The sequence below is a fragment of the Melospiza georgiana genome, chromosome 3 (genome assembly GCF_028018845.1).
Source record: "Melospiza georgiana isolate bMelGeo1 chromosome 3, bMelGeo1.pri, whole genome shotgun sequence".
Taxonomy (NCBI): Eukaryota; Metazoa; Chordata; class Aves; order Passeriformes; family Passerellidae; genus Melospiza; species Melospiza georgiana.
The window spans coordinates 24,344,337-24,368,974 of record NC_080432.1 but is presented as its reverse complement, the minus strand read 5'-3'; the positions used below and the strand labels follow the sequence as shown (position 1 = coordinate 24,368,974).

The following is a 24,638-nucleotide window of genomic DNA, read 5'->3' as shown; positions in this document are numbered from 1 at the left end:
AGAAATCAAGGGGCCTGTGACCTGAAGTCACATAAAGAAAGGCCCTCTAAGAATATGAACCTTGCCATAGATTTTTTTGGTTTTTTTTGTGTCAGTAATTACATGGGAGGTAACAGGATACAGCTCAAATGGAGCCCTTATCACTACCTAAGACAGGTTATTCTTCAGCAATCCTGGTTAAGCAGCACAGCAAGGCTAAAGCTGAGCTGCAGTTCTTGCACACTCAAAGGTTTCTGTGCCTTCTTTACATGAAGAAGCTGGAAGGGAGGGTAGAGCCAGACACCCCTTTCCAGCCTCCCTTGGAGAGATGGGGGGCTCTCCTTCCACAATCCATGAGTCAAGCATGGAAACAGACACCAGTCTGCCCGAGCCAGCCAGCCATATCATAACTGGACACAAGGCTTGTTCCTTACAGGTGCAGTAAAAAGGAAACAGCAAAATTAAACACATGCAATGCTTCAGGTCTTTATTGTTGCTGTAGAGTAACTGGTACATGGTTAAAACATTCTAATAATATCATCAGTGAAATCTGAAAACTAAGGCTTTCTGTAGTTTGCAGTGTCCTGGTGTTTTCTTTCACACAGTGCACATATAAAATCAAGTTATCAAAACACAGATCTTTTAAACAACACCGATTGATGCAACGCACAAAACTAGGAACTACATCTCCTATGATCAAGACAACACCTTACAGACCAGCTTTGGGCCTTGCAGCTTTGAAGTCAAGAGAAAAATGTCTTGGTCTGACATCCTGCTACCCAGATGAGCCTGATGACACAGAGAGATGGCAGGATTTCAACCTGCTGCTTGAGCAGAGAGAAAGAAACCCCTGATGCTGATGAGGAAACATTTGATTGAGCAAAGGGAGCAGCATCCTTAAAGCACAGCACTGACCCCAAACAATGTGTGCAAGACCCAGCAGGACCTGCAGGCCCTGCAGACAGAGCCCAGAGGGGCAGCTGCTGGGACTGCAGGAGAAGGTGAACTGGGACAAACCTGCCACTGAGATGAGACCCAGCGCCAATCCAAGTCCCATGGAAGAGGGCTGTGGGATTCCTGGAGTGCTAGCACCTTTATCCCAACAGCACTGAAAAAATTTCCAAGTGATTCACCCAGCACAGAATCACAGAATGATTTAGGTGAGAAAAGATCACTGAGCCAGCACTGCCAAGTCCACCACTAAAGCCTTAAATGCCAACTTTGTGATCTTTGATAAAGGAGACAGGGTAGGAACAAAGTAGTCTCCAAGAAATCTGTATATCAGAACCTTTTCATTAAACAGCTACATTTTCACCAGAGGGGAAAAAACATTCACAGAAAAATCTTCCAGCAGTTCCTTAATCACTTTTTGAACAAAGAAGCTTCTCCATCCACAAAACTTTTAGTTTTTAATCAACATTTTTCCCATCTTGCATTTCTAATTGACCTGAAAAATGATGCACATAATCTAAACATCTACATCAAACACATGGAGGAGGATTCTTCACTTACCACTCACTCTGCACCGTGGAGTTGGGCATTGCAAACGTGACATTACCAGCTGAAAAGCAGATTATTCTTTCTCTTTGATACAAACACATTAGGGAGGAGGATGAATTACAAATTTTGCAGGATGTTTTTACCACATTACAGTAGGTTACATGTTTGGCTCCAACTGGGAGGAAATCCCTTGTAAGGGTTAACGATGGACTGCATTGACTTCATTTTCAGAGCCCAACTTTAATTACACAGAGACATAAATCCTGAACCATGCCATGACCAAGACTCACACTGGTGTTCCTGGTACATCTGATGACACCACCAAGTTCTCTGAACGACTGAGAAAAGCGTAGCTGGTATTTTATGTCACCAACACATGGAACCTGTCTTCTGAAGTCATTCCTGAAGATGATGTTAAGGCTATTGGAGTAGGCTGGCTATGGTTACTCCTGGTGTGAAAGCACAGCCATGGCTCAGGACAGACTGGAAGAAGCCTTTTAGGTCTCCTCTGCATTAACCACAAATGAGGTTTTTAGGTTTTCTCTTGCAGTGGGTTACCTGAATGTGCAGGGTATTGGCTGAAGAGAAGACAGGCTATGGAAGTGTAAGCTGCAACCACGCCTGTGGTATCACAGAACTGCTTTAAAAAAAGACCTCCTTCCACTCATGACAATGCAACACCAGTAGTCAGGTACACAAATACAAACATGAAAAAATCATTAAGCAATATAACCCTAAATATAAACCTACTTTTATTTATTTTTAAGAAAAAAGGGATTAAAAAATTTGGAGTAAACCAGATGGCTTCAAGTACTTTCCTCATAATAAACAATTAGTTATTATAAGCACAGATTAAAAAAGACTTGTCACCTTGCAAGGGACAGTTGAATAGAGGCTGGTGATTTGTCCAAAAATGGTCTTCAAAACAAACACATTAGTAGACAACATGCTTAGTGTCGTAATTTAGAAGCAAACAGGTGTGTCCACCATGCCAGCCCAACACTTGAGACACGCAGCACAGTACAAGGTACGTTTTGCACTCTGGACTTTCACATTTCACAGCAACACCACTCAACAAACGGAGCCAGGCCATCTGGGTCCAGCTCAAACAAGCCCTCATGCAATAAAAAACAAATAATTACTAAGTCAGGAAGGTTTTGCAGCAATACGATTGTTCAAGTTGTCTAAAATTTTGGAGGTTGCAAAAAAATTTAATCTGAAGACCTGAAGTATCTCCGAAGTGCTGGCAATGTTTTTGTCTTTCTCTATGTGAGCATGAACATTACTTTTATTATACATGACAAGGGATGCACTTCAAAGTGCCTTGTCTGAATTTAAGCCTTCAGGTTTCGTGAATGTCATGAAAAAAAAGGAAAAGTACCAAAAGTTGTGAAGGAGGTTGAAAAAGTAATGATGTCATCAGGAAACAAAGCCAGTATGCAAAGGGAAGATGCAGCTCTTCCCTGTGCTGAGTCCAAAACTCAAACCCAGCTTTTCTCTGTGCTAAGTCCAAAACTCAGAAGATCCATCTCTTGTACCACCAAGGAGAGAACTGTTGCATTTCAACAGGTCTGCCTGACATGCAAGGAACAAGCACTCTTCCTGATTATACACACATGGACACGTGAAATGCCAAAGGAAGCAATGTGAAAACCAAAATTAATACTACAAAAATTTAAAAAAAGAAAAAAATGGTATGTTGCCTACTCTGAAAACTAAATAAAATGTTTTCAACCAAAGAAGGTCTACAAGGATACAAGGAAGCCTTTTTTAAAAACATTTTCCAGTTACTCAGAGACAAACAGCTATTTTTGCCTCTGTGAGAAAAAAAAATACCAATAAACCAGCTCCCCTATCCTGCAGCTCTGCATACTACAGTAGGAACAAGTCTCCCACAGCTAACAGGGAGACTAGAACAGTATGAAACAGTGAGAGATAAAAACTGAGCTGCACAGGTCTATTAAATAATCAGCAAACACTTAAATGGAGGCAGAGTGAGCACTGTACTGCTTTCTGTAGTATGACACAAGACTGCAAGGCTTGAAAATCCTCCTGAGTGACCAAGCCAGAATAGCTGAATAGTTGGTAGGTTCAGTAGTGTTTGGAAAAGCTTATGCAAAAATATTACTACAAAATAAGTTTGAGTATTTGAAATAGAAAAAAGAAACAGAACAACTTCTCGTTCAACTTTCATCTACCATCTAAACTTACCAGTTTTCCAAATTCAGTGCTTACTTCACACCAACGTGACTCTAAAGAAATCATACATCTGCCTCTCTTTGCTGAACTGTTTGGGTTTCTACATGAAACTTCAGTGCACATCACATTTATTAATGTCCTTATGATTGTTCAGTAATCCAGCAATTTGTTTCTTAATGACAGCAGAATGCAGTTGCTAGCTGCTTGTGAGAGCAATGTCAAAATTACATTCAGAGATTAAAGACTACCATTTTCATGTGGAGCAATATCTAACATTTCGCTTTCTCTTCACAGAATCATGTGCAAATGTCTAACAATGACGATAGTAAAAGACACTTCTCATGCAAAAACTGTTCCCTGTGCATAAAATTTGCAGGGCATCTCAAAACCACCCTTCCTCTACCCCGGAACTAATTGATTTTTACTTTTGTGTCGTGAAATTTCTGTTGCTTTTTAAAATACTGATGGCAAGCGAGTTCAATGAGTTCCAGCCCACCAAACATCTTCTGCTGCACAATGAAAAAGACGATCATGGCTGCAAAGTACCACTGTGCAAAGCTGTACAGGTAGAGCAGCGCCAGCATTCCCAGCGGGAACGCTGTCCAGTAGAGGAGCGAGGCGCACTTGACGGCCAGCACCCTGAGCTCGGATTTGCAGGGTGGGACAATGCCCTGCCCAGCTGCACTGAAGCACCTTCTACCCTCGTAGAAGCACCTCAGTCTCTCCTCCTTCTCCTCCCAGCGCTGCCGGCACCAAAGCTGCAGCCCCTCCTTGGAGGTGGGCACTGTCTCGATGGGGTATCTCCGGACGTGGAAGTGAATCTCCTTCGGGAAGTTTCCTTTCAGAAGGTGCTTCTCTGTCTGAGGAATGTTTTGGGGGTATGCCACAGTTATGTCATGGATGGCATCAAGGTTGTCACCTAGAAGAAAGGTTTGGGGGGAAAAGGATCAATACGGATCATGCAACAGTCAGAATACTAATCTGCTTCAAGACATGATTGAAAACTGTCAAAATTGTGGCAGAAATCCCAGAAATCCCAGAGATACATTAACTATGCAGACTGTGTTTCATCTGCTAGAGTATCTAAAGGCTGAAAGGTCAAACTTTTCCCAATCACTGCCTGTTCTGAATCTGAACAACAAGCTTTGGGAACAAGATCACACACAGTACAAATGAATGCAGAATTACAATAGTAAGAGAATTAAGTCAAATGCAAAGGAGAGAAGAGGCACATATGGTCTTGGATAACGAGTGCTGTATGTGAGTCTGATGTTCAGCTGTTTGGGTAAAGGGAGCACAGCTAACCATTCAAACAGCAACTGCACATTAGAAATTCAAGGGGCTATTGATGAAAAAAACCCCTAGTCTTCATTAGCAGGCCTGATTGAGCCAACATTTTTGAAAGGATATCAGTATTGTCAAAGCAGGGCTTGCTAGAGCATCTTTGTTCTAAGTGTTTTTACATTTTGCACTTTCTAAATATCATCTTTATCCCCCAGCCTCTGAACAGACATTCTTTTTAGATTTCATAAAGTAAATTCTGCTAGTGTAAAACTGATCTAAAAATAGGCATGTGGTGCACTGGACGTTGCATAACTGCTAAGTTCTGCCAGCAGTGATTTATGTTGCTGTTTTTATTTGGCTGGCTGGCTCAGGGCAAAATAGAATTGGAGACTAAGAGCTGTCTCCAGTTGCAGCAATTGAAGACTTTTGTTCTCACAGATGATGCCACTTCTTGCAAAAATGATCAAAACCTACTCTTTAGCCCCACTCTTCATTTTCATTTCCTCTCCTTCCCTGGCATTTTGGTTTTTCTTTACAGCCCTAAAAATGACAGGGCCAGAATAGAAAGTTACTTTAAAAGGCCATGTTCAAAATGATGTATCTAAAGTTCAACTCCAAATATCACAAGAGGGGGAAAAACCCTATTCAGCCTTTCAGATATTTAATAACTGTGCTGTCTTGAAGCAATCTCTCTTGGATAGTTTTGTGGTAGGTTAGTTGGGGTTTTAAAGAGATTTATATGGCTCCTTGGAGGTCTATCACAGCAAAACTCAATATTCCATCTTTTGTCTAGCTCTGGGATCACCTCTGAGCTGAGCAGACAATCCTGTGTTCTGCACAGGTAAAACCTATCAGATCTCTTTCCAAGAGATACCAAAATGGATCATGTCTTAGAAACTCAGAATTACAAAGGGAAATAACTGCCAGCCTGTTGCACCTTGGCACAAAACATTTTAGTTTTGAGAGCAGCTTGCGTTTTAACTCCCCTCTTCCAAATATTTCTAGCATCAGATTTACAGTCATCCTGCAGCACAGACATCCATCCCTTAATTCCTGGCCCAACCAGGGGAAGGGCTGCTACATAAACCTCCAAGAGATTTCCATATCTTACAATCTCCTTCCTCCTGACCCTCCATAGCTCCTCAGGTTAGTGGAACATAAAATTACACACTTTACCCCAAAAGGGAGGCCAGAAAAGTCCAGCCTTCCTGATATCCTTGCATCAAAAAACACTTTTATGAAATGAGTTTTTAGCCAGATGAGTTTCTTGCACATCTTGCAGTCATTCATGCCTGGGCAGCTAAACTATGAGTCTGCCAACTGCACGAACTACTTGAAAAATCAAGGCTTTACACTTAAGGGCCACTGGCATGCAGACCACAGGTCATAAATCATCAGATCTGCTTAAGACACAGATTTGCTGACTCTGTGCAAGCAAGGCTGGCAGGACTCCCTGCACTCACATAGCTGGTCTGATGTCTTTAGCATGCAGGGATATTTCTCCCCATGAATTCCTGATCAGAAACAGGAAAGCCTCTACTCCTTGCCTATGGATCCATAGCCTCCCCAGACAAGATAGCTTCCAGCAGGGCTTCCCACCAGGCTGCACACTATGGCTCCTTAGTTGGTCACCCAGAAGAAAGCTCAAAGAGCTGCACAGAGGAGGGAGGATGTTACTGTTTCAACATTACACATGGGGAATTTGAGGCAAAAAGCGATTACATGGCCTGCTCTGTGTGTCCAGCTGGAACCACTATCTCCTAATTCCAGCTGCAAGATTCACCTCTGAAAGTGTATTTTGTACAAGAAGAAAAGAAACTTCAAAGGTATATTTAGCATATCTGAAAGAACAGAAATATCAGAAAGGGAGAAGACCAGAATACCAGGTTTTATATGCAAGAGGCCCCTTGCTTGGGTCATCCATATTTAATAGCTCCACACAAATGACAGCCTGAAGCTTTAATTCCCTGGCAAGGCAAGCTACAAGACAATCTGCTAAAAGGAAGAAAAGTCACCACAGCAGACAAAGCTAGACCATTCATGAGAAAGGGAATTCCCTTAGGCTAGGCTTAATCAGGCAGCTCTGAACCTGCATCCTTTGAGCATCTTTACTGTCTCTTTCCCTGTGAAGTTAGGCTGTTGTCTCTGCAGTCTGGAGATATTTAACAACATGTGTTTCAGATCCATAGCAAAGTGCCAATCAACCAGAAAATCAAGTGATCAGAAGTGAAGACATAGGGCAGTCACTCACTTAAGGATGTTTTTTTCCACCTGAATTTAAACACTTGCTTCAACAACCTGTTTCTACTAGTTTTGAAGAAAAATTTTCCCATGGGAAACCACATCATTCTATGTCTCTGGTGGGTCAAAAAAGAAGTAAGCAAACATACAGCTCAGAGAAGCTGAGGAGAACAAAACACTTGCAATATTTTCAGTGACATCTGAGGGATTGTCTTTTTCCTGTGAGTATCCATGACCCCTTGAGGAAGGAATGAAGGACAAAGGAAATCAAATAATGTTCAGAGATCTGCATCTGAAATCTAATTAAGCTAAGAAACTGCTATTTAGGCTAAAACGTCAGGCAGGTAGCCCAGCTCCTCAGGACAAATAGAAACACCAATTTCAGTCGCTTTACAGTTCCGTGACTTTCTTCCTGCAGTAGTGGAAGTATGTATCCTTTGCACCCAAGAATAGTATTTTGTCCTATGCTTTGATTGGGCACCTCAGAAAAGGAAAGCTTACTGCAGTGCTCAGGAGTGAATATAAAGTTTATTTCTAACTATTGTTAACCGGCTGTAAACTGCACAACATGCAGATGATGATTAATCCATGTGGCAGTCTCCATTTTGGGATGACAAAATGCCTCAAAAGCACTATTCTTTAACTTACTGAACTTTCTGTGCCCAATCAAAGTTATTTATATTCCAGCTCTGTTGATACACGACATTACTTCAGGCAGTTACAATGCACAGCTGGTTGCTTTGGGCACTGGACTCAGGTGGCATGGGGAGAACTGGACCAGGCTCAGGACCAAAACACCAGCATCAGAGAAAGACACATTTTTTTAAAAAAACACTTCCAAGGAAAAATGAGGATGTTTTCTTTCACTACACCAGTTGTTCAATCAGAATTTTTATCCTGCAGCATTTGGTAGCCCCGTGCAGCTCAGTTTCTGCAACTCCCTGCCCCAGCAAACCTGAGCACACATTCCCAATGTGCTCACACACAATACAGGTGCACTGTACACTGGCACAGGCAGCCAGCATCTTTTATTTCATCATTTATCATAAAACTTTACAAGCAAGAACCTCTTAGTAGGTTCAAAATAAAGATTTTACAGGTAAACTGAAAATTACTTTTAATTCTGTGTTCAATAATACCATGCCAGCACAGTATTTTAATTCCAGGAGACAAAACCCAGCCTGAATGTAGAAGGCAGGATTAAATGATTTTCAGCTTCCTTCAAACACATTCACAAAGAGATTCTTGCAGTGCAGCTGCAGTTGGAGACAACTACCAGAGGTGAAGCTCAGCCCTACAGCACAATCCCAAGTAAGTGGGATGGACCCAGCCCCTGGTCCTGGATGGATGGATGGATGGATGGATGGATGGATGGATGGATGGATGGATGGATGGATGGAGGGACCCATTCCCTGTGCTAAAGCTTTGCTTGGGAGCTCAAGCACAGTCTGTTCCTCAGTTCTGACTCACACCAGCCACAAGGACACTTGCTTGCTCCTACCCAGCGATGCCAAGCAGGCTCACTGTGAGACAAAGGGATCTGTACCAGCCAGGGCCAAAATAATGATTCAGAACAGGAGCTCTGAAAGCCAAAATGATCACCAGTGAGCTAAAAAAGAGGATGGCCCCAAGGCAAATCATGCAATGAACTGCTCAGACTCAGCAGCCTCAAAGGTGAATTCAAGTCTCCTTGGCATTAACAGGGGTGGCTATTACCCATTTCCATCCCTACCAAGGATCTCAGCAGCCCTAATTTGTCCTACTCTGGTTATCATTGACATTCCTTTACACCTCACAAGGATTACACTGGCTCTTTCCCTGCTCTGATCCAGCAGAGAGGATGCTATTCTTAACCAGGGTACATCACAGAACAGCAGCTGATGAGCTGCTGAGCCACCACGGGGAGAGGCACATGGAGATGCTCTCACAACAGAATATTCATTCTTAATTTAAGCTGCTCTGTTGAAAGTGGGACCTATATGTGAGGTCCTTGTCCATCCTACCTCCCAGCTCAATACAACTGCTTTCTGCTGCAAAGTGACATACCTGTCCCTTCATTGCACAGCTCCAGATATTTCATACATTCCCAGGTTTCCATTAAACACTGGCTGTTGCTCACCCACCTATGACTTAATATTCTCCACCCTAGTCACATTTCCTTAGGAAACCTGATAGGAGGAGGCTTGGTACTTCTGTAAATAAACTGATCAGCAGGATAATGAAAGAAAAGATGGAAACAAGTAGAAGAGAACTTGTCAGGTTATACAATATCTGAGTATTTTATGTTAGCCTTAAACACAGATACACTTTTGGACATTAAAACAAAAGCCATCTAAAACTGCTTACTGGGAAATATTACTGTCTTGGCTCACAAGGTTTGAGTGATTTTTCCTTGAGAACACAGTATCAGGAGGGAGCAGCTTCAAGGATTTACAGCTCCTCCTGGGAAGTATCATGCTTGTGAGGATTTAAAACTTCAGGCAGCCCTCTTTAAAGCAGCTGTGTCAGCTGGGGTTAATCTAAATCACTTTCAACTCAGTAGTTATTGGAAATCTTTTTTAGGTAAGTGTAGCAATCAAATAAGCAAACAAAAAAAGACAGAATGATAATGCTGCTTTGATTAACAGAGAAGAGTGATCCTGCATACCAATTCTTTCCAAACCTATCTGATTTTCCACTGGCATTGTGATACAAGGAGAGAAGGAGCCCTTCTACCTGCTGACACTAAGGGGTTAAGGACACTGCACCTCTGGTCCCTGAGGGTGGGAGCCAGGGGAAAGGACAGCTCTGTCTGCTTTCTGCTGCCCAGCAGGAAGGAAATGTGCTCTGGGTGCTGCATTCAGGAGTAGAGGACTACTGGCATCCCACACCAGGTAGACAGTACAAAGACCAAGAGATGTAAGGACATCCTCACTGCTATCAGCAACCATTACATGTGCTTAATTCTGTTGCTAAATACATTTAAATCACACGGTTCTGCAGCCTGATGCTACATCTCATTAATATGTAAACAATACCACTAACTGAAGCTGCTGAGAGGGTGGTGGTGGGGAAGGAGATCCGATTTGACTTTGAAATCTCTGTAAATACCTCATTTAATTATTCTAAGACCAGACTGGAATGTTATCATCATCTAATCTGATCTCCTGAATGACACAGGAGCTTATGCAGAATGCTTTCAGTTCTGCCATGGATGTGGTGAGACAGACAGCCTGCACTGCCCTAAAGCTTTTACCACGAGACAAGCAGCTCCCCTAATTAATCAGGGGGGTGTGCATGTGTCTGTGTGCATTATTTTTGTACTTCCACTTCCTGACCACATAACTTGGCTAAATTAGAGACCTGTCTGCTCACAGAGGTAAGTGGTGGTATGATCTGTCAAACTCAGAAGTTGCTCCTGAACAAACTAAACACACTTATTCGCTGAGATCTCAATATGAAACATGGCTTTTAAAGCTCAAATCCCTTACTAAAGCTCTCTGAATCTCTTCTAATATTTCAATATACTTTTCAAAGCATGGCTGCTGGAACCAGTAGAAATTTCCTAAATGGCCTCATTTAGTCCATACACAGGCATCTAGTACTAACATTCCTACTTCTTGTTTTTCCACTCTTACCTGTGACAGGGCCTGGGATTCTCACACCCCAGGCTGGTGTCTGCTAATTGGCTGCACCAACTGCATCCTGGCTGCATCCCAAGCAGTGTGGCCAGCAGGTCCAGGGAGGGGATTCTCTCCCTCTGCTCTGCTCTAGTGAGACCCCACCTGGAGAGCTGCATCCAGCTCCGGGATCCCCAGCATTGGAAAGACATGGGCCTGTTGGAATAAGGCCAGCAGAGGCCATGAAGATGCTCAGAATGCTGGAGCATCTCTGCTACAGATAGGCTGAAAGAGTTGGGGTTGTTCAGCCTGGAGAAGAGCCCTGTGGAGACCTTAGAGCACTTTCCAGTAGCTGAGGGGGGCTACAAGAGAGCTGGAGAGGCACTTTTTACAAGGCATGGAGTGACTGGACAAACAGGAATGGCTTTAAAGCTTTAAAGTGAAGGAGAGTAGGGTTAGATTAGATACTAAGAAGAAATTCCTTACTGTGGGGGTGGCAAAGCACTGGCTCACGTTGGCCCATAGAAGCTGTGGATGCCTTGTGTTCAAGGCCAGGCTGGATGGGGATTGGAGAAACCTGATCTAGTGGAAGGCGTCCCTGCCCAGGACAAAGGGCTTAGAACCCAATGATCTTTAAGGTCCCTTCCAACCCAAACCATTCCATGATTTTATGATTCACATTTATTGCTTGAACACTTCTCTCCCCTTGCCCTCTCAATGGATAAATTAATGAGGACTGCAGTTAAGCCTGCCAGCTCCCTTCCTCCTCTCCAGACCAAATCAGATAGTTTAATATGGAATAGTCCAGTTATGCTATAAGAAGTCAGTACTGTGGAAGACCTAAGAGCAGGTCAAGAAGTATTTTATCCTGATCTGCAAGTTAAGATGTATCAAGTGCTAAACGGACCCTTAGTTTGTGGATTAAACTGGACAAAAATGCTGGGCACGGGAATTGAAGCAAAACACAGAAGATTTAGCTCAGAATTTTTGCAAGCATTGTTTACACAGCTGTGCTTTACAGGATTCATGCAAGTCTGGGTCATGCTGGTGGATTTCATGTTTCAGGACAGCTCACAGCCTCCACTAAGGTTTCACTGATAAAACTCAGCCTTCCCACCTCTCCAGACGTGAGGCCTCTGACCCTGCTGCTGCCAAAGTCACAGCCAGCTGGTTTGAAACACCTCATGTGGCTCCTGTCAACACAAACCCAGGAATGACTTTAGGAACCGAGGCTGCCTGCTAAAAGAGGAATGAATCTCTGTGCAGATGAAGGAAGGATGTGCACAGGAAAGGGGGGATCCAGCCACAGCATCAGGGAATGATCCACTGGCTCTATCCACAAGGCTGCCCAGGAGCTGCTCCTCAGTCTTCCCTCCCTGACTCTGAAGGGTTATTTTACAAATTGCAAAGGAAAAGCTGGCCGAGCTATAAATAAAACACAAAAAAAGGGAGAGAAAGGAATGAAGGGATAAAAGGGTTGGAATAACAAGTTATTTTCAGTCACTGGAGATGACCAGGCAAAACTGACTCACCACTCTTTACTCTATCATTCCCAAACTATATTTATCAAATCCAGATAACAAAAATGCCATGTTTATTCCCTTGCCTGCATATCTGCTCCCTCCCAACCTCCCCTGCTACAAGTCTTCTTGACACACAAATATGGGATTTGGTTTTCAGAGGTATGTTACAAGTTAGGTAGAAGAAGACATTGCTGTTTCTAGGCTTATAGGACACCACTGGCTTTTCAAACAGAAAAATGATGTTTTATGTAACAGAGAGACACTGACACACTGGTATGCAACTTTCCAACTCCTCTGAGCTCAAAAATGCATTTCCTGGCAAACAGCCAACCAGCCCAGACGAGAATCACAATTCTGCTTGAAATGAAGATAATTTGCTACACCTCAGTGAAATCTTTTCAAAAAACATCATGTGTAGTCTACCATGTTACAATAAGATGTCTTGCTAGGCAGGCAAATATACCTAAATTAGGAAATGGCTGAGTTATTTTTATTTAAAAAAATGCTAAACTAGTCATGCAGGTATTTCTGGCAAGCTAAGTATCATTACAATTAAGCAAAAATAAGACACCAGATACCCTTAAAATAAATCATACACAGACATACAGAGCTTATTCTTATCTATGAAATAACAGACTATTCACCTAATTTTTCTGTTACTCGTTGGGCATTTCAAATTCCTGGGAATCTGGGAAAGAAATAATCCACCCCTGTATGAAAGTACATTTCTTTGCTGTCTACTTGAATGAACAATCTTTCTCCAATGCAGATGACATTAAGCATCAATCTCTACAACAGAAAACACATTCCTATTTGAGGTAATCCAGTTCTACCAGAATCCAGCTGTTGTATCTGCAATTTCCACTGCCATTTCTGACTGGTCTCACTGAGTTAACACTAAAGCAAAACATTCTGGAACAGTTTACATACACAACTGTCATACCAATGATGCTCAACATTGCAGGATGTTACTGCTAGGTAAACAATGGAGCTGGCTTAAACCCTGGAATTTTTGGAGAAGAAAAGTGGTACATTTTTAAAGATGCAAGCAGTAGCAGTATGTATAAACTGCCATGCTGTAGTGCAACAGCATACAAAGGCTTTTGGGATCCCAATTAAAATACAAGGGTTAAAGAGGTTATACTTCTCAATCTCCGTGGTCTTCTTATTAGATGTTATTTAATTCCCTCAATTCTTCCAAAACCCTTGCTCATACTCTTTTCAAATGCTTCTATCTCTTTTCTATACTTCTAGGATTTGTCAACATGTAAAGTAGGAATTTTCTCATCATTTTCTCATAATTTTTAATCATTGCCTTAAATAAACATTTTGCCAAACCTGCAGACTGAGCATGCAACTTATTCTGAGCCTTGTCTTTGGTTAAGTCACTACAAAATCAGTGTGAGTCACTGTGAGTAGAGGAAACTAATTCACCATAGATACTCCGAAGGAAGCAGCTGTGGCAATTCTTGCTTGGTAATCAACAGATCAAAGTGCACCCCATCTCCTCGGAAATGCCAAGGATTCTTGCTGTCCATCAGCCCTCACTTCAGGCCAGTGGAAAGATGGTGCTATGAATAGCATAACACCATCCACTGCTGTACTGCAACAGCAGCAATAAGAAAATAAATTATGACCGCTAGAGAAAAGACATTTTATTCTTGGCTTCTAGCACATTACAACTATTCTTTTTTATAATTCAGATATAAAGGTCAGCTTCCTTTCCTCACCTTACTCTGTGCTTCTCCCTTTTTCCAGTCGCTACAGATGAGCACCCTTTCCTTAATTCCGGGCACTTTGCTGTCTGTCCTCACTACCCACAGCCAGCCGCTAGAGAGAACTCTTCAGCTGTGCACTGACCCGACACCGCCTCCAGCTCTGCCCCTTCACACCGTCCCAGGCATCACTCTCAGCCCTCAGCAGCCCAGCAAGAGCAATCAGGAACCAGGGGGAGACTCTGGTTCCATGCAATATGACAGACTGGCTAGATGATGTACCCAGTGCCACCACTTTTGGGATACACGAAACTGAAAACGCATTTTGAGATATTTGATATTACAAATATGGCCCATCCCAAACCAAAACACTAAATGAAAACGTACCCTGAACCAAAAATAGAGTATGAACTGGATATTGAAAAAAACACCTGCTAGCTGCCACCTCAAATATTTGGATGGAGTGCTTCTGCAGATGTCCTGAGCTGATCTCTTGCACGCCTCACCGATTTGTGCTATTGCCATTCTTGGTCACAGTGGTTTGTTTTCATTTCTGTGTACAAAGCAGGAGGAATGCAGAACAGCACCAGCAGCCCCCCGAGAAGGCATAATTTCAGCACACAGAAAATAGTGATCCTTATAAGCTCTTTCCAATTGATATATACACTAAAGCCATAGCAACGCTTCAGTTTAACCTTGATTTTGAAACCCAGGACAAGGATTTTGCTCTGAAAACATTTCATTCTCTGCTGTTAGCAGAACTTCTGTCAGGAGCATCTGTTTTATTATCTGAATTTTCAGCTGAGGCATATTTACATAGAAATGAGCTCATCTATACATCTCAGGGAGAGAAAACGTTTTGGGGTAGAAAAGCCCTCAGGTTTCAACTCAGCAGCAAAGCCCTAGTCATGAAAGAGTCAAGAAAACAGAGCCTCTAACATACTTTAATCTTCCCTTCTTTATTGTAACCCTCTAGATGTAACTTGGCCCTTTGAAATTCAACTCTAACACTGCTAATTCAATTTCCATGGTTTTTTTTCCACTGCTGGCTGGCCACACAAGCCATAGAGCCCTCTGAAACAAGAGTCTACAGCACAGCACAAAACAGGCATTTAGACCCATGGCAGCCTGCACCAAGATATGGACTTATAGTTCCCAATCCCCTGGTGCTAAAACAGTTTCCACCAGACCATGATACACACAAGTGAACAAATCTTGTTAAATTTAATCAGCCCAGTACTTGGGGGAGCCATCTTAATCAGAAAGGGATTTAATGAAAAGCCGCAACGCCAATGAATACTCTTTAATTACGACTGACTAATATTTATCCACAAAGAGGAATTTGTTTCAGGATTAGTCTGAGACCTGGAAGAAGCCAAAGACATCAATTTAATAATGGAATGCCTAATTAAAGTATAATGGAAACCTAATTGTGATATACTGCTTTGTAGCGCACATGATTTATTTAGAACAATTGCTTTTCACTGGGCTCATTAGGGAAAGTTAAACAAAACACGATAGCAAAAAAGAAGAGGGAAAAACAGACACACTGGAACTTCCAAGATGATTATAATCAACTGATGAAAGACAGTGACATATTTGTCAGATAAAACACTGCCATCCCTCCGCAGGCTGTGATTAAACTTTCTAAAAAGGATAATGATTATATAGTTTCTTTCCTCCCTAATGACACAGGATCAGACCCAAACCCCAGTGCAGCTACTTGGTGCAGCTCTTCTGAGGGAAATGAGCCATAACACTGAAGGGTCTAATGGCCTTTGGATCCTCCTCATGCAGAGAAGCCTCACATAACACAAGCACCCTCCCAGCCACTATGGAAGGAGTAAAGAAAACCAGTGCAGAGCCCTCCAGCCCTTCCTACCTGTAGGAACTGACTGCAGGACTGACTGTTCCTGATCAGGATGCACTTCTTTAAGAAGGGATGGCCCTAGAGGTACCCATGGCACATAACTGAATGTCTCCTATTTTTTTTTCCTAAATAAAAAATAAAAAGCTGCCCAATCCACTCTTCTTGCATAACCAAACATCCTCCTGGTGGCATGGTGGTCCCCACAGAACACGGGGCTAGTTGCTAGTCCTCCCTTCACTCAAGCCAAGGTGAAGGACATAAGCTGTTTACTCTGCAGCACGTTTCTAGAGTGTCAGAGTTTCTTCCCTTCACTGGTGAAACGGTAGGAAAACTGAAGGAAGTGCTCCCCTACCCAGCAGTGCCCTGCAGAAAACAGACACAGGGAGGTCCAGGAGCAAATGAGCTTCCTCTGACAGTGACTGCTGGAAGCACTGAACAACTCTCTCAGCTCCAAATCAGTTATGGTGATGTGAGAAGGGCTGTGCCAACAGAAGCTGTCATGACAATGCCACAGAAAAGAGAAAGGGATGCTCCATACCCTGGGACACGTGGAAACACAGTACAGCATGGCCTTACAGGTGCATGAGGAATTGCAGCAATTTAAAATGCACAGCAACAAAAAGATTTGTCTCCAGTGATAAAATGATTTGCTAATGCTTTTTCCCAACTACTGCTATTCATAGAGATGCTTAGAAGAATTATACTAAAGTCAGTTCCTTGAATGAAAATGAACAAAGACTGCTGGGAGTGCCTAGAAAATCATTCCTGCGCTGAGATGGAAGGGGAATTTTGGGCACCCATCTTGTACTTCCACATGGATGGTGCTGTCAGTCTGCCAGCCAGAGAAGTAAAAACTGAATTCCTTTTGCAAGGACAGCGAGGGAGTCAGATACAGGCCAGTGGTTCATCTTCAGATCAGGTCTCAGTGTCACAAGAACAAGACTGAGAGAGGCCATTTATCCCAGTATGGAATGGCCCAATACTGAGCCAATGTGCTTCTCTGCTAAGGCAAAAACAACCAGGTGTAGGGTCACCCTCTGTCCTTTGTACCTTTGTAATAAACATGTGTACAGCAGTGGTCTGCTGGTTTTTATACTGATCAGAAGGCAAACCCATGCTGGCAGCTGAAGTCACAGATGAGAAATGTTGTAAATCCTTCTTGTAGAGGCATCTTTGAACAGAAGTCTAAAATTGGTTTCCTAAAAACATCTGCTATAAACTTCCATTTCTGAACTCCAGTGGAACATTTAACTCCATTGGCACTGCATGCTAGAAAGCTCTGAAAGCACTCATCACTAATGTTTTTAACATTGCTTTTTAACACAAGTATGAGTATGTACATAACTAAACCACAATGAATAGAATCAACTTAGGCAGTTGAATTTATTTCATAAGAATTACAGAAACAAATGGCCTGCAATTTAAAAAGCCCATTGTTGTCAGTACACAATTGTTTTCCTTAAATATTTTAACTCAAGGAAAAATGTAGCCCCCTAAATTTCACACAGTGCATGGAGAGGACAATGCTTAATTAAAGGGAGAAACTATGTGTCACAAGAGAAAATCCTTCTGAGCAATGTTTTCCACTAATACCCTTTGCTATACCTAACACATTTTATTTCAGAAACAGTTTCCCTCAAAACTACCCGAACAATCTTCTATCTGCATGTTGCTTCCCTAAGGCTTACCACTGAAAGCACAAAAGGCATCACAAAAATCTTCATTCCACAGCTTTCTCCACTGGGAGATCCCAAGGTGTACAGGAACAGCAAACAGATGGGAAACACTCACACTGAAAAGACATCCCAGAAAACTCCATGTTCCTCAGCAGAACGTTGCTATTTTCCCTCAAGTGCTCCTGAACATAACCCTGTTCACTGCAAACAACATTTAGCCTTGCTAAATTCTGCCTCAGTGCCCATGGACAAGCTGCACACCATCTGCTCAGCCTTCAGGGCAAGACTGCTATTCCCACTCCTATTTGGCCTACAGACACAAACAGCTGTGGAGGGCTCCAGGCAGGAGGGAAAGGACAAGAGACCTCCTGAACACCACTGAACACACCAACATCTCTGCTCTGGAGGGATGAGAGCCAAGGAAGAGACCCAATCCTGGGCTGATGTAGAACTCTCAACTGCCTGCAGGAAGGCCCTGCTGTGGTATAGCACGATGCCTTCATCAGCCAGGTGCAAATGGATGTTCCATCCCAGTGGGAAGGGAAAAGGCTGTTCTTAAAACAGAATAAAGAAATTGCCATTGGGTCACAGGACAAGTCAACAAAGGTGGTGAGAGAGTTGAAGTTTATCTGAAGAGCATAATTTCTCTTCAGAGGAAGAGTCAGGCTTTTCAAGAGCTGCTGAATGACAAACTGCCAGTTAATCTTCCAAAAATAAACAATGGGGTGGGTGATGAAAAATCCAGTGTAGCTTGGCTGAGCAAAGACAGTTTAGCTCTAAGAGGTAATTTTGGTCAAAACCTTTCTCTCTTTAGGCAAACACAAGCAAGGAGAACTTAAGTAGCTTTGATATACTTTTTGAAACATGGAATGCTGAAACCTACAGTCCATCACTCAGTATATTTGCTGCCTAAGCAACGGTGACACAAACTACCTCCCACCAACTCTTCCATCTGCCCCACTTCCAGGAGCACTAAAACAAATAAACACACCAAACAAGAAGCAATTTTCGCATGAATATCTCTGGAACTACACACACTTAGTGTCTGAGACAAAAGAAATGCAAACCAAACAGTAAGACCTCCTATTTTTATTCTCCTAATGCCATGTCAATCCACAGTCATGAATTCCTAAAGTGATGACAGCAACATTAACTGTGTTGCTCTATCATAGAAATGGCCTTTCAAATATCCAAGCTACAACAAAATTCATTTGACCATCTGATGACAACTGTCCAGGCACCTGTGGTAACTCATGTTTAAGTGGCCTGCACACCAAAGTGATGAATTTTTTAATTAGCTTGTAAGAGATTTTGTAGGACAAATCAAAACACAGTGTTAGAAGAGTGAGTGCACTGCTGCAGTAACAGCTAATGTCTCAGGTTACAAATGGAATATTTTTCTAGATCAGTCTGTGATCCAGGAAGTTGTCACAGTATCACCCCACTCACCAACTGCAGACATGAATGAATAATTCTATCCATAGAGTAAAACCCTGGCACATTTTGGCATTTTAAATTGACTAGTACATTGAATTATGGCACTGCCTGTGATGAAATAACATTGTAGGCAAGAGACCCAAGATGGAAATGAACTGGCTACTGTCCATTTGTCTTCACTGACTTTCAAAAAACTTCTCCCTTGACACTAAGAGTGAAAAATTAGGTACCAACATGTTTTTAGACTTGCTGGTAAATTATCTCACTTAATCTGAAATAGGAACCTTATAGAAGTCTGGAACACTAACTTTATTCACCTTTATTCACACCTTTGAAGCTATTTTGGCCACTTCTCAGTTACAATTGCAGGGTGCATTTCTATATTGCTCCCTGTGCTGCACATCTTCAGAGAAGTAGCAGAAATGTACAGAGTAGTAGACTGATAAAGCTACATCTCCACTGCTCTCCTGGCAGTTTCAGAGCAGGCAGGAGGCCAAATTAGCTACCTGTTCCTAGTTACTTATCAGGAACACCATCCTGTGGTGTTATTTATCAGGAACACCATCCTGTGGGGCAAGATCCCAGAGAGTCTCAGAGGGAAAAATTCAGATGTGTCCAATGGTTAGCAAGGATGCCCTCCTTAATCTGCTGTATTGGGACCTGGTGGTCTTTGTCCTCTCCAGGCAGGCTAACTCCAGGCAGACCCTCTACATTGCCCAGGGTCCTGCACAGCAGGGCCCTGGCACCACATGCCAGCGGGGCCTCAGTGGGATTTGTACAGTGCCTAAAGGTGACAGGATCAGCCAGGGGAGAGCAGGAGGACTGTGCTGCTGTGTTGTCACCAGCCCAGCCCCAAGTGTGCCATCAGAGCTCTCTGGCTGAGCAGGGCACTCCCGAGCAGGCAGCTCCACCAAGAAGCCCAGGCCCTGAGGTTTGGATTGACCATCTGCAGCAGGAGCAAACAGCTCCTCCATCTAGAGATGCCACACTAACACACAATAATCATTTACACAGCACTTTGAAAAATACCCAAGAGTGCTTGTACTCTTAAAAAGAACTGCATGTAATAAAAGGGGAAAGACCACATGAACAATTACCTTCTCTTGTTTCCTGCACTGAAGACACACTTCTACTGCCAACAGTTGAACTCAAACTATGACGTACAAACTTGAAGTACACAACCAGAAATGTATCCCCTAAAGCAAGAATGAAGATGACTAAATACTGAGGAAATACTTATTATCAAAGAAGGATTCCAAAATTGAGAAAACCATCATTTTGTTCTGTCATTAAGCAGAACCTCAACTAAAAATGTTGATGCTATAGCTGATCTATGTAGCTGCTTCTGATTTACCACACATTGCTTTCCCTTCATGATCCATGGTCTAAAAATGTTAGCAGTAACAATACCTGTCTCAATTTTAAAGACTGAAAAAGGGAACAGCAGAGCAAAATACCAGTAAATGCATGATGCCCTGAATTCCTGACTCTTAAGTATACATTCTCAAAGGGCCGTTTTAAGAAAATATTTACTTTTTGGTTGTTATGGTGATCATCTTTTCACAGCAGTTTATAAAAATAGGGATGGCTAAAAATAAAAATCCAAAAGAACCTAAGGCACTAAAAAGGAATATGGCATGCAGATTTGTCTGCTTCAGAATAAATCTGCATATAGTGTCCTGCAGCAGCACGTTTTACAAAGGGAATTAAAGCCATGAAATTAACATTTTAATGAAGTAGAGAGACCATTGACGTCAGGACTACTCACTGATTGTTGCTTCCAGGTGGCCTAATGAGATGAAAATGAAGTTTATATCTTCAGCTAGTCTAAGCCAGCCTTGTTTTGTGACTGTGATTGAATTTAAATGAGAAGATACTGCTGTGTGCAAACATGTCTAGGCTGGTAAGTAGCCTTATCAAATCTAGGCATAATAAATGCTTGATTTTAAATATTTCATGTTAAGAAAAGGGATTTCAGTCTTCCTTTCACAATTCAACACAAATGGAAAGCCCAAGTCTTATCATTAATTGTATAGCATGCCACAGCTTTTGTGCAGGTTGCTCCAGGAATTCCCATATAAAATTTTTACTGCAAGATGTGCTCGTTTATCTATCCAGGCACAGAAAACATTCTGCTTACAAAGGCGAAATAGGAAATTGTAAATCCAGCATAGCCTGTGGGTAACCCACAGTGAGATGTTTTGGCACCAGAGGCATGTCAGGCATTAAGGCACACTGATGGAAATGTGAGACCACCATATATTGTGAAACACAATAAACACAATATACAAGGAACTGTAGCACATCATAAATTCCATGTTCCTAAATGCCACTGAGAGCACTGAGTTTCATTTTCTGTCTTCAATATCCAGAGTGAATAGATGTGTACAAATATTTTTCATTACTTTTTATTAGAGGAATGAAATGACACTGATTTTGCTTTAAATACCCTACTTCTACCTAGAGAACAAGACAATCATTTTGCTGGGGACATACCCTCACAATTTCTGTGAAATCCTGTGAATAGTTTAGTACTGTTTCACTTTTAACCCCTTGACATCATTTCAAAAAATAAAATAAAAAACCTAACCCAAAGCAAGTTCCTAAGACCACACATATTATTTAGGTCTAATTCTCACTTAATTCCTGGGTTGACACAACTGTGAAGTAGTCTTTAACAGTTCTAATTTCTCACTTCCAAGGATGTCCTGACATGCAATCTGCTACTGCTGTTATAATTGATCAGCAGTAGGGACTGGAGCAGGGCTGGAGAAATACAGACAATAAACTGACTTGGCTTCTAACTCAGCCCTCCTCTGTAATCTAGAGCTGAAGAAGAGCTATGAGGGGATTTATTTTAGATATTCTCTATTTTGTCCATTACAACATACATAGTTTAGGCTCATAGCAAGAATAAAGGTAGCCCACCAACAGGTCCTTGCTCTTTTTAAAATCTAAAAACCACACAGGAAAGCCCCTTGTTTCTCTGTAAGATGAGACCACTAATTTTACTACTTTTAGCAGACTGCCTGTAAGCCTTTTATAGACATCAGCTTTCCAGGCAAGAGGCATCTCTGGATACAATATGTATATTTACATTCCTAATTTTTTTTCCTTTTTATTTTCCTTCTTTTTTTCCCCTCTTCCCCATGGGAACAAGGACTATTGCACATGGATTACATTTAAGGACTCTGTAACTAGGTTTAAAAAATGGCCCCACTGGTAATGTAAGAGTCATGGCATGGCTAAGCTACCCCTAACCCCTGCACAGCATGGCCAAACAATCTTCCTGCCTGCGAAGGAGGAAGTTTCCAGAAATTTCTTCCTGTTTGAGATCTTGAGATCTCCAAGAAAGCTGATGAGGGTCTTTTTATAAGGTCATGTAGAGACACAAGGAAGAATGTTTTAAATTGAAAGAGGGTAGGTTTAAGTTAGGTACTAGGAAGAAATTCTTTACTGTGAGGGTGGTGAGGCACTGGCACAGGTTGTCCAGAGGAGTGGTGGCTGCCCCATCCCTGGAAGTGTTCAAGGCCAGGATGGATGGGGCTCTGAGTAACCTGGTCTAGTGGGAGGTGTCTCTGTCCCTGGCAGGGGGCTGGAACAAGATGATCTTTAAGGTCCCTTCCAACCCAAACCATTCTGTGATTCTGTGATTTTACTGGGTATGAGGCACAGAGAGTTTTTGGAAGGACTTCATGGAATGTGCTCCATGTCCTGCAACAGGAAAGGGAAAGGGACTGCTGGGAGCAGGAGGTACAGCTGGCAGACATGCATGGGGGATGCTCATGCATCATCAGCACAATGACACATCTTCTCACAGGCAAATAAACACATCTGAGCCCAGGACTGCTCTCTGCCCCCTGGGAACACCTTGAATATGGATCTTCTGATCCGCTGCTTTCGCTCCTTTAATTGTTGAGACAACTGTCCTGGACCTAGAGAAGAACATGAGCGCTCAGTATGCTACCAAACCAGAAGTGTAGCCTGTTCAGTCTGACAGCAAACACCTCTCCCTCCAAAAGGAGGTTTTAAACCACTTTTATTCTTGGGATGCAGGTGATAACCAATCCAGTGATATCCCAGCTCCAAAAGGAACTATCTTGCTGTCTCCTGCCCCACACTGGATGCTCCCTTTGCTTCACCAGATCCTGCACTGAGTCCTTTCAGCACATGGAGTCAGCAGAAGCCAGACCTGCTGAAGAGCTGCACTGGGGGTGCTCAGGAATCTGAATCCCTGACTATGTATAGAAGTGGGGGGCCAGGGAAGTTCATCAGGCTGGATGCTATTGGAACAGTATGTTTTCTTATTAGAAACCCCTTCCTTCATCCATCAAAGAGGGTAAGTGCTGTTTCCCCCACACATCTAAGATGTGGGCCCAGGCTTGCCTTCTCATGGCAGAAGACCCAACCTGCAGCTGACATCTGTTGTGTTGGTAAGATGCAAAAACAAGATTACACTGAACACAGCGTCCTCCTGCAACTCATACAAATTCTGGGCCAAGGGTTGGGACATTTTTTCTTCATTATTTTCCCATTGCCTGGAGTAGGAGTAGCATTTTCCTCTATTAGTTGCTATTGCCTAGAAGGAGCATCTGGAACAAGTTAGGTAGCCAGAGGAGAGTAACAGACATGAGCTCAGTGTGTTCCCAAGACCTGATTTTCAGAGATACAACACACCTGCAGCTTTCAGCAAATTCATCACAGAGCTATAGGGCTCAAAGCTATCTGAAAACATCAAGCCCATGCTGATTAAACCCATTGGGAAGTATGCCACTGCTTTGTACACACCACACTAAATGCTGGGGAGACTTAGGAACATTTACTCCAAGTATGCATTGCAGTATTTCAGCCTGGGAGGTGACAAAGACATGAATAACCTCAGCAAGATCCACATCCGAGAAGGATGTTCACAAATTCCTGGCTAGCAACAGATGGAAAAACAAAGGCATGGAACCACAGCTGTTCCTCTTCTGAAATGCTGAAGGGCCCAAGAGGACCTCTGAGCTACAAACTCCATCAGAAGTGAGGGGCACACCCTCCCTCCTCCCTCCAGAGATGTAGGCACTCACTCCATCCCTGCAGACAAACACGCTCCTCGCTGCTGCTCAGAACCCAATGCCTTCACCACTGACAAAACACAAGAGAAATTGCATTGCAGAACAGGTACCTGCCTCATGTGCTTTGTCACAAACATCCCCAAACTAGGTGAGAGGAAAACAGCAATGATGGACTCAACTTATCAAGAAACTGTGGGGTTTAGCACTTTTTAATCCCTCTCACAGTATCCTTATGCATTCATTTATCTAGAAGAACAAACATTACTGCGTATTCCTGAAGTAAAAACTTTCAGGAAGGAAGAAATCCATATTAAAATATCACTCTGTGAAATCAGGCAGTGATCAGCTCTGACACCTTCACACCAATAAAAAGGTTCCTGTTGTCAATAGGAGATACTCAAAACAGCAGTGCCTCACAAGAATAGCAGAATGAAGATTGGGCTATGCCACTGCCTCCAGATGCATTGCCCTGAACTCCTGGATATTGGAATGTAACAGATTCCATCTTAAAAGCAAAATTAAAGTGCAAACAGAAAAACAAGTGGAATAGTTTCTTAA

General features: G+C 42.5%; 1 protein-coding gene across 3 annotated transcripts in view; it reads right to left on the bottom strand.

The window, feature by feature from the left end:
* Positions 1-452: 452 nt before the first annotated feature.
* The window catches only part of LCLAT1 (lysocardiolipin acyltransferase 1), a 112,076-nt gene continuing 87,890 nt past the window's right edge, over positions 453-24,638 (bottom strand). For all 3 annotated transcript variants that reach the window (XM_058021442.1, XM_058021440.1, XM_058021441.1), the window contains one exon: positions 453-4,597. In XM_058021442.1, coding sequence (XP_057877425.1) covers positions 4,089-4,597 — 509 coding nt within the window. In that variant the 3' untranslated portion in view covers positions 453-4,088. The remainder of the gene's footprint in view (positions 4,598-24,638) is intronic.